This window comes from Phyllobates terribilis, unplaced genomic scaffold (genome assembly GCF_046119375.1).
Source record: "Phyllobates terribilis strain yellow unplaced genomic scaffold, ASM4611937v1 Scaffold_3__8_contigs__length_932513732, whole genome shotgun sequence".
NCBI lineage: Eukaryota > Metazoa > Chordata > Amphibia > Anura > Dendrobatidae > Phyllobates > Phyllobates terribilis.
Window position 1 is genome coordinate 734853766 of NW_027362763.1, and position 13940 is coordinate 734867705.

At 37.7% G+C, this 13940-nt stretch overlaps 1 protein-coding gene across 14 annotated transcripts in view; it reads right to left on the reverse strand.

Annotated features, from left to right (window-relative positions):
- NRXN1 (neurexin 1) overlaps positions 1-13940 on the reverse strand; it is a 1901072-nt gene that overhangs the window by 1165994 nt on the left and 721138 nt on the right. For 13 of the 14 annotated variants that reach the window (XM_073672110.1, XM_073672115.1, XM_073672114.1 and 10 more), the window contains 2 exons: positions 8247-8548; positions 299-322 (listed from right to left, as the gene is read on the reverse strand). In XM_073672110.1, coding sequence (XP_073528211.1) covers positions 299-322; positions 8247-8548 — 326 coding nt within the window. The remainder of the gene's footprint in view (positions 1-298; positions 323-8246; positions 8549-13940) is intronic. The other variant, XM_073672109.1, reaches the window with a different exon arrangement.

The following is a 13940-nucleotide window of genomic DNA, read 5'->3' on the forward strand; positions in this document are numbered from 1 at the left end:
AGTAAAAGTTAATGATGCCCCTATGTGTGAGTTAAAAAAAAAAAGAAGTAGAAGAAAAGAAAGAAAAATTCATAAAAAAAATCGAAAAAAATAAAATAAATAACTCGATAGGGACAGGTAGAACTAAGGAGGTCAACAACAGATGAAAAGAAGGAGTTGAAAGTAAGCAGAAGAGTACCAACCGCAGTTCCTCTTTAGTAATGATGTCTACAGTTAAAAGAAAGAAAGAAAAACACACGGCAAACCCAAAATAAGAAACAATTAGAATGATATCTACCGAACAATGTAGTTTGTTTACCATAGCGTGTCCAATGCCTGAGTGCTTTGTGGAGAAGGGGGGAGAAAGGAAATTAAAAACTGTGAACATAATAACGATTGTTACTTAAAAAAATAAGATGGTCACTACCATGTTAGTACATTTTTTGATTCAGGTAACGGTTAGTAGAATGACACATTCCATGAGTGACATGTTAGTTATTAAGCATGTTAGTAACATAGAAAAAAAGGGCAAAAAAATTTTACAAGAAAAAAAAAGCAGACTAACAAGTAGGCCTCCACCGAGGCAACCACAATAGTATTTGTCCTGCAAATATATTTCATAACTTATCAGCTCTGTACTGAACAAAAACGGACACATGGTCGCTAGTCCCCCATTTTTTGGGTCTTGGCTTAATACATCTGACAGACATAAAAAAAATAGCTAAGGAATCAAAATGTCTGCTTCCTCGACTCTGTTTTTTTTTTGTTTTCTTTTTTTTTGGGAAAAATTCAGAAATTAATTTTTGAATCCCCTACTACTGAATTTACAGCTTTTCAAGGAATCCTCATCAACTCCAAAACTTCTTTTCGGTCATACTGATGGGCTTTTTGGGTCACAGATTACTGCAATGAAACAAAGCAAAGAAGATCCTGACACAGAAAATGAGTTGAATGGGTTTCTGTAACTGCCTTGTTAAAACATGCACCACGTAGGCTGTACAATGTCTAATTCATTACTTTATTGTTATATTATTTCAATGATTATTCGATTATTGTTTTAACTAAATGTCGTGAGCAAAGGCAAATCTAGAAAGTTGGGCATTTTTTTTTTTACATTTCCATAAAATCTATGGAACCGCCCTGCTATTTATGGTTCGGAAAAAAATAATTATTACGGAAACAAAATCATCAATTAAGATATTAATTACTGTATTTTTGTAACTATAAGACTTTTAAAAAAAAATTAACAGCCCAAACATCATGGAAGATGAAGGGGATAGCTACTCCGAGAGAAAATCGACAGTTAATTAGAGCCATTATTTCCTGATATGTTGCTTCTCTCATTAATGCTCCATCCATTATGATGTAAGATATGATTATATGCGCATGAGGAATCTGTATAAATTAGTGAATGGTAATTTGTTGGTAAGTGACAGCTCATGCAAGTGGGCAACAGTCAGCACTTGTGTCACGGAGATTGTCAAAGTGACTCGTTGAGTGATGCATAGCGTAAGCGAGTGTGGCATAAAGAAACAGAAAAAAGAGAGCAAACTGCCAAGACTTTAACTGTACACTGCGGTGTGCTGGGGTGTGAACAAGCCTCTCTGGATATTTACATACACGGATAGTGCAGCAAACTAAATCTATGCCTTTGGTTTCATTCACACATCTTTTTTTTACCTATGAGTAAAACAGACCAAGTTTCATCAGATAACAGACAAGAAATTGGAAGCTCACGACACTTGCTTAATATTCAGAGCCGAGAGACCTGTAGGCGGTGGGTGCCCATTCCACTGGTGAAACACAGCAAACCATGTACGCAAATTTGGAAGTTGAAGGCACGACGATCCCGTAATTAAAATGAAATATTTAATGGAACAGATTTAAAATAAGTGGATCCATCCGAAATAGGTTACAAAACTAACGGATTTCTGGCAACAGAATGACTTTAATCGATTAAGCTGAGCTGCTGGTATCACATATAACAGATCCAAGTCCAGACAGAAAGTATTTGCGTTTTTTCCCTAATTCAGTCAACGTGTTTCGAAGTACTACAGACTTCTTCATCAGGACAAGAAAAACATAGTTTACAACACAGTGCAGGTACATTTACAGTGATGGAAGTTCAACATTTGAACTTCCATCACTATAAATGTACCTGCACTATGTTGTAAACTATGGTTTTCCTGTCCTGATGAAGAAGTCTGTAGTACTACGAAACGCGTTGACTGAATAAAGGAAAAACTAAAAATACTTTCTGTCTGGACATGGATCTATTATATGTGATACCAGCAGCGCAGATTATCCACAAATTCTCCTTTTCTGTGAATTCTAGGTCTGATGACCCATTGGACCTGCAGCAGCTGTATTTATAAGTCATGGAAATGTTGTGTATACACAACTAAATCAGGTTAACATAACCTTATTTAACATCTTTATCTCCCTTGAGTAACGCATTTCAGGCATTCTATTGCCTGAAATGCGTTAGCTTAACCTATTTCAAATGGATCCATTCATTTTAAATATATTCCAATAAATATTTCATTACCGGATGGTCATGTCTTCAGTTTTCAAATTTGCGTACAGAGTGTTTTCAGAGTCTGTTCAGAGTCTTTTTTTTAAACTGATGAGAAGAAAAAAAAAGTTTCTCCACATTCTCATATCGTTTTCACGGTCCCATAGACTTTCATTGCCAAGTTTGATCTGACACTCGGATCCATATTGGACATGTCTCCATGATTTAGCATGGACCACTTGGTCCACAAAAATCACTGACATGTGATAAACCCTATAGACTATCATAGATACAAGTGGTAGCCATAAAAATCAAGGATAGCACTTGTAGGTGAAAAACTGATGGGTGAATGAGCCCATAGGAGAAGGAAAAACTAGCCATGAGTCTGTTTTGGCCAATACTTGGTCCGAAATGTTTGGAATTTTTTTTTTTTAACTTAATTAAGTCTTAATAATTCATTGAGTCTTATAGTCCAAAAATATAGTAACATACTTTCTATTAAACAAAAATAATATTATTTATATTTCCCCACATTCCATATACTTACAGAAATTAATAATTATGTATCCAGATTCCATTTTGTTTGGACGATAATAAGGATTAATAAAATTGTTTCCCCCAAGGAAAAAAATACATATTATAATTTATTATTAAATTTTTATATTATATATTCAAGATTTCTGGGAGTGATGTAAAATTAGAAATATATTTTTAGCAATGGTGACTGCTCTAAGAAAAAAAGTGAAAATAGAGACGGGCTACTTCTGAACATTTACATTTTTTTTACATCAGACTGTAACTAATAACAGTCTGTAGTCTGCAAAAAAAGATGGAGATTATGCTCCATTGTGAACACAAGCTTTGCTGAAATATGATTTTGCTTTGTATATACTAGAATTTCCACAGTAAAGCGATATTTTCCAGCATATAGCCCATATGAGTACTGGGTAAGATATGGCTGTAGAATTAGGCTCGCTATGTATAGAAGTAGTACTCTTTTTCCTGTGCCAAATATTAAAGAGGTTGTGCGCTCCTTTCCAGAAACATCGTCACTCCTGTTCTGGGCCAAGTATTATAGTAAAGCTCTTAGCCTGGGCTGCAATTTTAGATGCAGACCAAGAATTTCTGTTTCTGGGGAAAAAAGAGACCTTTTTCAAAATGGAGATGTAAGGTCTACTGACATGTCTGTTTTACGAAAGAGTGACTGTAAGGTAATTCATGTAGTCCACACAACAGGTAGCACAAATCAGGGATAGGCTCCTTTAATGCTGGATAGACATAGTTCAGAACAGTCATCTGGCGGGGTCCAAGGCAGCGTGTCCCAGGTAGAGCCGATTGGGTACACAAATCGACAGAGACCTGGAAATCATACTGAGCCAAATGTGAAACCAATGGTGACCCCCCCAGATGACTGTTCTTCACGTTCTCAGCTCCTTTTCAAACGTTGGGTCTGATTTATCCAAGTGTATCTGCCAGAGTACAGGCATAATCATCTTCAAATGTGACAAAAGTTTTGTGTAACATGAAGTTGCACCAAAAAATGTTATTTTTGTGGCTTTCACATTAGTTTAAGCCAGCCCCATCCACTTTAGGGCAGGACAGGGTGGGGCGAAGCCTGCTCAATAAATTTGTCAAAAGTTGTAATGCAACTTTCACTAGAAATGTCACTCTAGTCTAACATTTCTGGTGAGGGACACGGAGGTGTATGCCATCTAATTCATTAAGTGGTTAAGGAATTAAACACATCTTATTCCTTCAAGCCCATCAATAAGACTGTTGTACGAAATGCCAGTCTAAATGAATCGGGACCCTTGTTTTCTCTGAAACTCCACCTTGTTTCAGGATAACAAATAGATATCCGCAATAATGGAGCCTGTTCCTGATTCATGGTTTCCATGGTGCGTATGAATTCCATGATAGGTTCACCTAAAAATATGAATCCTCATAATACTCCAATTCTGGAACATCTTTTCTTAGAACTTAGAGAAAATTCCTCTTTTATTCGGCTGTAAATAGTCAGTCAAATATTTTCTTTAGAGGATACAATCCTAACTTTTGATGTACTGTAAGTCCCAATAATTTTTGTGTATATCTCTGTATAAATTTCTGAATAAACTGACAACCAAATATTACTAGTTGGCAATTAGTGAAGAGAGTAAGTGCTCGTTTCTCGAGTTTGACTAGGGTGCTTGGGTATGCTCCGAGCAACCCTGGTGCTTGAGTTACATGTTCGAGTCCCCGCAGCCGCATGTTTCGCGGCTGTTAGACAGGCACAAAACATGCGGGGATTGCCTGTGTTTGTCAGGCAATCCCCGCATGTTTTGTGGCTTTCTAACAGCCGCGAAACAAGCGGGCGTGGGGACTTGAACATGTCACTCGAGAACCCGTGATACTGGGTGCATACCAGAACACCCTCGGCAAACTCGATTAACGAGCACTTACGCTCATCACTCTCGACAATGTGTTCCTATACATTCTCACGTTGTTCAATCAGTGCTCATAGTATCAGACACACCTCTTTAAAAAGAGGAATGGTAACACCCAGTTGTCAATTTGTTGAAAAATTTCCAGAAGTAGCCAAGGAACTAAAACAGTTCTAAAAGAACATTTTAAAATTGTTATTTCATGAAAAATACAAGTCTTGATAAAAAAAGACATTTCAGAAGAGCAGACAGAGCTGAAAAGATTAATTTAAATGTTACCGCTACAGTATAGAAAAACATATTATTTCATAATCCCAAATATAATATTAGAATATGATTTTATATAAATAAAATAAACTAGATTTAGTGTTTTAAATTATTTAAAAAATGCTAAATCAAAATTGTTGTCAAAATAGATTTCTCATTGTTAAAGTTGTGATGGTTTTTTTTTTGGGTTTGGACAGAACTGAACTCTGATCTTTTGTTCACAGCAGGGACAGGCGTATCATAGTATCCTTCTCGGTGTAAGCAAAGGGAGGATTTGGATCATTCATGAATTATCTAAGCTACTGGGACTTGAAAAGATCCTAAGCTGCCAGGCAGGGTGTACAGCTAAAATTTCGATCCAACTGATGTCAGCAATGATAACAGGCAAGAAAACTGCATCCTGCTGGCAAGAGGGGATATGCTGTATCCATTTATTTAGTATGTTTATCGTTTGATAAAAATATATTTTTTTATATTGAATTTGGCCTGTAAAAATTGTTATTTTATTTAATGTGTAAAGTGAATGTCTACCCTTTGTGTTGATTATTTTTTTTATAGATCTTCAGAGATGGGCTCCAATTGTTATGGATATTGGACGTTTAACCCCCAAGATATTGCAATTATTAGATACCGCAGCATCTAAGTGGTTAGACAGACTGAAATGGCTTTGACATCTCACTAGTGCCCCATGAACAAAATTGCAGGACACCGAGGGCGGCCATTGTAGCTAAGGGCCTATTAACGGACCATAGTGTTGCCATCGCCGTACGCCTATGAGACAACGCCTAAATATGTAGCCTAATAGGTTGCTGGCCAAAAGTTCTAAAATCATCTAATAACCAACAAACTTGGACAGTGTCTACACATAAATACTTGTGATCTCGAAATGGGCAATTATAATGAAAAGGTAATAAAACATTAAAAAATTATTTTTTACTACTGTAATTGTGCCGACCCACAATTATGCCCACTTTGGTATTTACACTGCATAGTAAACCATGCAACATTTAAAATGCTAAACTACAAACAAATCACAAATTAGAGCCATCACTGTTTTTTCAATATATACTTAGAAATGATTAAGAAAAGTTAATATAAAAAATTATGTACCCACCAAATTATAAACAGAGAAATGTAAAGCATTACACAAAAAAACAAGCCTTCATATAATTGCTCTCTGATGCCAAAAACCCAAATTTTCTTACAGTCCTTAATGCTAAGAAAGACTTTGCTTTTAAAGAGTTAAAGTTAGACATTCACTTTAAGCATTTCAACAAATGTATTGGGTTTTACTTTTAAGATCGGACCCACCTCCAAAAAATTAAAAGGGAAACCTTTACATCATTATAACTAGGAGGCACAAGTGCCCATTAGCCTATTTATCAGCCTCTTTAGTTTTTTCCTCAGTTATTCAGCAAATTTGAGAAGGGTGGTATTAAAGGGGTTATTATGACTTTTCATATTTTTTGCTATAGGGCTAAAAACTTTTAGGCAGATTGTTGCTAACCACCTGCCTGTTCTGCCCGGCCTTGATCTCTGCTGGGTCACAGACCACTCCTGCCAGCAAATCTGCAGCTTCATTTGACCTCACGTCAACAGAGCAGCTCTTCCTGTTCCGGTCTGCTTTGTCGGCGGAGAATCATTGCCGACATCATGCCGACAGCTGTCTCCCCACAGTTAGACAGCGGGGAGCCGGTTGTCAATTGGCATGACAACGTTAGTGACGTCCTGTTGACAGAACAGAGAGGGAGAAAAAGAGTTGGCACAAGGTCAAATGAAGCAGCAGAACAGCTTGCAGGAGTGGTCTGTGACTTCTCTGAGCCGGCAGTGATTGGCACCAGGTGGAACAGGCCTTTAGAATTACCTTGTATTGTAAGAAAATTGCCCACACCCAAGCAATGGTATAAAATAAAAAAATAACATGTTCACCCGATTTATCCCCACTGCTGCTATAATGGGCCTCGCAGATCTCTGCTAATTCCTACGGTGATGTTGTGCAGTCCATGCGCACGTGACAGTGACCTATCAAAGGTGTCAGAGGTGATGCCACTGTGTATGGTTTGTGATTGCTGAGGCCAGTGATAGGCTGTGTCAGTGATATGCACATAGATGGCTCATCCCACTATAGAAAGTAGTCAGAGACTGGTAATGATTACCAGAGTGGCTTTTTTTTAAAGGGAACCTGTCAACAGAAAAAATGCTAATAACCTGCAAATATGTGGTTAATCTTAAGGTTAATAGCATTATTAACCTGCCCGGCGCCTGCACGTAGCCTAACACTGCCGGGAGAAAATGAACTTTATTCCCTCTGCAGCGTTACGACTTTAGTCACGGGGGTGGCGTCAGCGCTGGTTCAGTCACCGCTCTGAGAGTGGCGGCTGTAACTGTGCCACCCGGTCCTGACTGACAGCCGGCCCCAATGCAGAGCCAGTGTCAGTCAATCCGTGACTGAAACCGGAACGCTGCCGGGAAAAATTAAGTTCATAATAAAATGCAGGCACCGGGCAGGTTACTAACACTGTTAACCTGCAGATTAACTTCATATTTGCAGGTTAATAGAGTTTTTTTCTGGTGACAGGTTCCCTTTAAATACTGAAATTCTTTTTAATTTAAGCCCCTCTTAGAACACTGTCCTCTAGATATGCTCAGAGTGGGTCCATACAAAGGGCAACCTATTCCTCTGACAGTTTCCCTATAATTACATACCTGCATGGTCAAAAAATAAAGAAAGCATAAATGATCATAGATCCTTTTAAATCTTAAAAAAAGGAAGTAAAAAAAAGTCCTAATAATGACAATTATAAAACTACACAAGTATAATAATGGTAAATTATATTTAAATAAATACAATGCAATTGAAAAACTTTATCTAGAGGACTTAACTCATTGACCAAGTATAAGTTATGTCTATGAATACCTCCCTTATAGACAGCCCTTGGTATTTTCTAGGTCTGCCCCTGCTCAAGTTTAACAAGCTTTGGAAATAGCTATTAGTATTTTTTTTTTTTACCTAGCTGTGTTAAAAACAAAATGAATAACGTTTTCATCCATTTTACTGTTACCTGACGCAGATTTCTTGTTACTTTCACATCATGCCAGTTATTGTCATTAAACTTTCCATTCACTGGTTCCACCAAGGCCTCAAAGGCCCCTGACCCCAAATTAATGACCAAAGACACGGCTCCATTTTTCAAGGCTAGATTGACATAATCGGCCGATTTTCCTGTGTGAAGCATCAGTCCGTTCCTCTGAAGGGTTTTAAATGACAACGTGATTTCATCGCTGCTGCTTTGAATTGGGTTTTGCGATAAGTCATAGCAGAAATACTCAGACCCTTTAAATGTGGCGATGTACTCTTCCTTCCCTGTAATAAAAAAGAAAATAATATATGTATGTAACATCTGAAGCGTATAAAGTGGGTTAAAGTCAGTCACTTAATAGCCTAGCTTAAAGAAAAAAAAGAAAGAAAAAAAGAGAAAAAGGAAAAATAGAAGAAAACCTCTTTACTTTGAAAGACATAACATCCATTTCAATGGAACTGACAACTTATGTTAAAAGCATTGGCAATTGTATAAATGGCTTAAGCAAACTAAACAAACATCTCATCCACATACAGAATGAGATTCTTTCCTTATAGATGGATTGAACTGTACTTTCAACTATCAGTACACGGTACAATCAGCTCATTATTTTTATGCATGAAATCATTAAAAAAAAGAAAATTAAAATACAACTTCCGCAGCTTAGCATCACTTTCAACTTATTCAGTTGTTAAAAAAATGTATATATTATAGTGATGAAGTATAGAATTTATTTTTAGCTTCACTCTTACATTTTTAGATAATAGTCGTAATAATAATAATAATGATAATAATATAAATAATTATAACTACTACTACTAAAAATAATTAGTTTGTGTATTATGCTAAAGGGAACCTTTATGTTAAAAAATGCTGTTAACCTGCAGATATAGGGTTAATTTACAGGTTAATAGTGTTCTAAAACTGCGAGGAAGATGCACTGAAAGCCCCGCTGCCTGGAGGAAATGAACATTATTCTTTCCTGCAGCCTCCGACGTTCATAGAGGAGCATCCAGTGCAGCTACAGCCACAGTACAAAGTCAGCAGTGGTTGTAACCATGCCTGACCGGAAGTGACTGACAGCCGCTTCTGTACTGGTACACTGCTGAGCTGGCTGTCAGTCAGTACCAGGGTGTGGTTACCGTTGCCGCCTCTATGTAATCCAGAGGCTGCTGGGAGGAATAATTTTCATTTCAGAGTAGCAACCGCAAAGCTTTAGAACGCTATTAAGTAGCAGATTGACTCTGTATTTCCCGGTTAATACGGTTTGGGGACAGGTTCCCTTTAACAAGTTATTCCTGAAAAATGGAATGAATAATGTGATCTGATATTTCCATCAGGTTTTTCTTTATTACTTCCGTACAAATCAGATTTTACAACAATAAATTTAGGTAGAAAAATATTCTAAAATTAAGCTAGAAATTAGACAGATTTATTTACTGATTTTTTCCCCCATAATTACAACAGATCTACAGCATAGGTAATAAGCATCTGATTTTTGTAGACCCCAACACTGTAACCAGGCTCGGACTGTCCCACAGGAGAACAGGAGAATCCTCCAGTGGGCCGCTGGGCAGGAGTGGGCCAACACCCTCTTATATGATCAGTACTTGGCTCAATACACTTAATTCACCATATACAGGCCAAAGCAGCATCTTATTAATTTAAAAATTAACCCAGTTTATCACTATGGAATTTTGTGAATGAGGATATTGTCATATTTGCATGTAGATGAAATGTGGGGCCCTAGAGTTGATGTTACTGGTGGGCCCTTGGTACCCCAGTCCGACACTATCTAACCCCCACCAAACCAATAATAGGGTTTTGACTTTGCTGATTTAATAAAATGACGACTGAGCATGTGCACATCTCAGATCTGCTCCATTCACACTCTATAAGACTGATGGAGATATCCGAGTACAGGTCTCAGCTACCAATATTAGTCCCATAGACTTTGGATAGAGCAGCAGAACAGATGTGTATACAAACAATGGACTCGGATGCGACTGATAGGGGTCTCAGCTCTCAGACACATATCACTTGCCCTTTGCATAGATGATAAGTTTTGATTCTAGAACAGGTGCTTTAAATAATATTCAAAGTTTAGCCTGTAGGTGCATTTACACCCATTTAGTCAATAAGTGGACTAAAAGTATTGTTGCTTTTTTGTCCTAATTGAGTCCAGTAAGATAGAACTATTTTTTTTTCTCACTATTGGTCCTTTATTGGACCTTGTAGAGGCCAGCTTCAATGCCCTGCGCTCTCTAATGCTGCAGTGTCGAAGCTGCCTCTGCTTGCAGCACTGTAGAGCACATAGTTCCGGCCAGCGGCGCGATAATGCCGCTGGCCAAAAATGTTAATCAAACAGATCTAGACAATTGATTAATGCCCTAATTTAAAAGTATCTGTCCACTCATAAATAAGCAATTGATGACATTTTATTTACTTTTGTAACAAAAATGTAATAAAAATGTGATATAATAATTTATTACTACATATTATCTACTGTAGAAAGCAAATACTGTATGTAACAACTGCAGCTAATTAGAGGCCAAGAACTAACCAACAACTTTGTGTATAGTGATTGTCTGTAGCCATCAAATGCCTCCTCTGGTTCCAGAACTCCCTGCCCTGTCTGCAAAGACATGTTACAACTGCAGCCAATCACTGGGCACAGCTGTCACATGTTAGTCTAGGCGGAGAAGGAAGTACAGATGCCAGTAAGGGACCTAAGAAGTGTTCGAATCAAAGCAGCGGTAACGTAGGTATCATTTCTTTTTTTTTTTCTTTTATTTCACCTTATTCTGAAACGTTTTTAAAAACTTGTATGTGCACAGGAAACCTCACGTTAACTTTAAAATTAAAGTTGATCAAACCTTTGGAAATTAGATTTTGCCAAGTTCAGCAAATTTTGCCAAAAAATTTAGATTTGGACAGAAAAAAATTGCCATGATTTTAAGGTAGTCTAATTGTCATAAAAAGATGTGTCTACCATCATGAGTTCTCCCAGGCGTGTATGCAACTTCTTTAATGAGTTTAGTGGAAACTCATCCTCAGTCATAAGAAAGAGATTTCGCCCGTGATGCATCCAATTTTCAGATGCATGCACGACAATTGATGCTAACCGCCGGATTACCACCGTCAGTCATCATCATATAGGGTGTGATAGTCTCTCCTGATTGGTGGCGCTCAACCATGTGATCTGATGTGATAACTCCAAGGCATTTTGGGAAAGTTTGTGCAGTCTGTGTCTCATGCATTATGCTGCTTTGTGTGAATTAAAACGATCATTGTTCCAATTTGCCGATACCTGCAGATGCCAAGGGGAGTGTGAGAAAGCACTGAATACGAAACGCGCGTGGGGGTGGTTGTGGCAGCGCTCCCAACTGATAAGGGGACATAATTCCTACCTGCATATGTTTTTGCTGGACGGATGCAGTCCATTGCAATATTAAATTGGTGTGCCGGTACTGGCGGCTAATATTTTTAACACATATATGCAGGCCAAACACTCGCACCGTGATTTAGAATGGATTGCGCTTACCACTGCTTCCTATATACATTTTTGACTTGATATGCCTCTTTGCACAATTCTTATATGTGTGCCACTTTTTGTATATTTATACATGTTTTTTAACTGTTGTTTCAATAAGGTGTTATTAGTTTTATATTCTTTTTGCAAGTGGTTTCTTTGGATATTTATTATCCAAGTGTAGGTTTATAATCATCTGTGTTTAGTAAATACTTAATGGTAGACTTTTACATAGTGGAGGCCTTTCTATGCTCAACTATTACTATAAACCTATTTTTTTTGGCAGAAACATGAATCAGGAATCTCAACCATCTCTGCAACATGATATCCACAGACTATATAAGGTGTGAGAGAAGATTAAAAACGAAGAAAATGAAATCACACCCTGTATAATCTTTCAGGTAAACCCTTCGCGCTGTGAAGTCTTTTGTTTTCAGGCCGATTGTGCGAGAAACTAGCACTTACCCCGTACAATGATGTATTGGTTCTATAACTTTTCAAATGATGAAAAATTGTCCATTATCTTTACTTAAGACCAGGGAATCATTTTCACTTTAAACATAGCCAACAAAACAATGGCATGAAGGTAACTTTTCATCTTAAAATTAGTACGGCCAACACTGGCAAGTCAAAGAGCTTACGTCGGAAATACCTGCTTACCGCACACTATAATTATAGGCTAGTCAAAGGAATCATTTTACTGTGAATGACCGAGTCTGAGTAAAATCAGCTTCTCCAGGGCTTAGAAAAGATTGGAAAAAGCTTTTAAGAAGGTTAACAGTTTGTATGTATCACGCCTTCCTTAAGTATTCAAGGCTAAATCTTGTGAGCTAATGGTATTTTCCTCGAGAAAGAGAATGAAAAGCCAATTCAGCATGTCTGCACCTTCTATAAAAGGTAGCTTCATATGTCACTAAAGATCTGATCAGCCCGGTAGCCGCAGACAGACTTAGTCTAAAGCACCTTCCCGGTGGAAGTGAAATCATTGTCTGTAATATCTGAATTTTCATTGTCCGCCTCCCTTTATTCAATCAATAGGAATAGATTAGGCGCTGTACTTCTTTTCGAGTACACATTTAGAATGTGACCCCCATTGTACTATGAAACTGATGAAGTATCATTAAAAAATAGATTTTTTTTTTAAATGGTCTCCAAATCGCGGTACTTAAAAGAGAGAATTCCTTATTTGAAGTTGTGGATAATGTACTGTATTTACTCGACTAAGGTTGTGATTTTAGAGCAATTTAGACTTCTCCAGATACAGTAGTAGGCAGGCAAACCGATCCATAACAATCAATGACCGCGCACACCAAGATATCTAAATACAGAGAATTTTGTTTGCGGTATCAAAGGAAAGTTTCCCATTATTCTAACCACAGGTATGAATTATAAGTATCTGTTTCCTCCATAGGCTTCCAAAGAGTGAAAATTACAAACTTAGCTATCCTTACCTTCCGCAAGTTTAGCGATTCCTCTCCACCTCCCCACAACTGGTGATGTCACGCATGATCACTGCAACCAATCACTGGGCACAGAAGGAGACCGCTAAGCCCAGTGATTGACTTCAGTGATTGCATGCACTGTAGCTATGACATCATCACTCCTGCTTAATTAACAGGTCAGACAAATGACATCATCTCGCTACTGGCCTGAACTGTTCACTCTCCGGTGTTGCAAGTAGAGGCAGCATAAGAGGAGCATATCAGGTCATCTGGCCAGTTTCAGAGCAGTGCTTGCAAGCTCTATAGAAGAGCGCCTGTGAGTGCTGTGCTCCTTGCCTAGGAAACCGGCCACTGCTGATAGATTAAAGAAGTGGCCAGTAGCCTAGGCAAAAGGCAGTAAACCATAAAAGTAAACATCCCTCCATTCTTGAGTACAGAAAAGATTTTTAATAACAAATAAATTGCAAAGTTTCATGTTTTGACAAGCATTCATGACGAGGATAACCCTTAAAGGACCTTTGTACGTTGCTGCATTTTCGAAACAATAAAATGCACAATTATGTGTCGTTCCAGAAAGTTTCCATTCTCAGTCTCCCGATTAAATAAAATCTATATAAAGTGTTTTTTGAACCCAAAAACCTGATGACACATGATAGGATATGCTAATCACTTTATGGTTAGTTGGGGTATGATTTCTGGGAT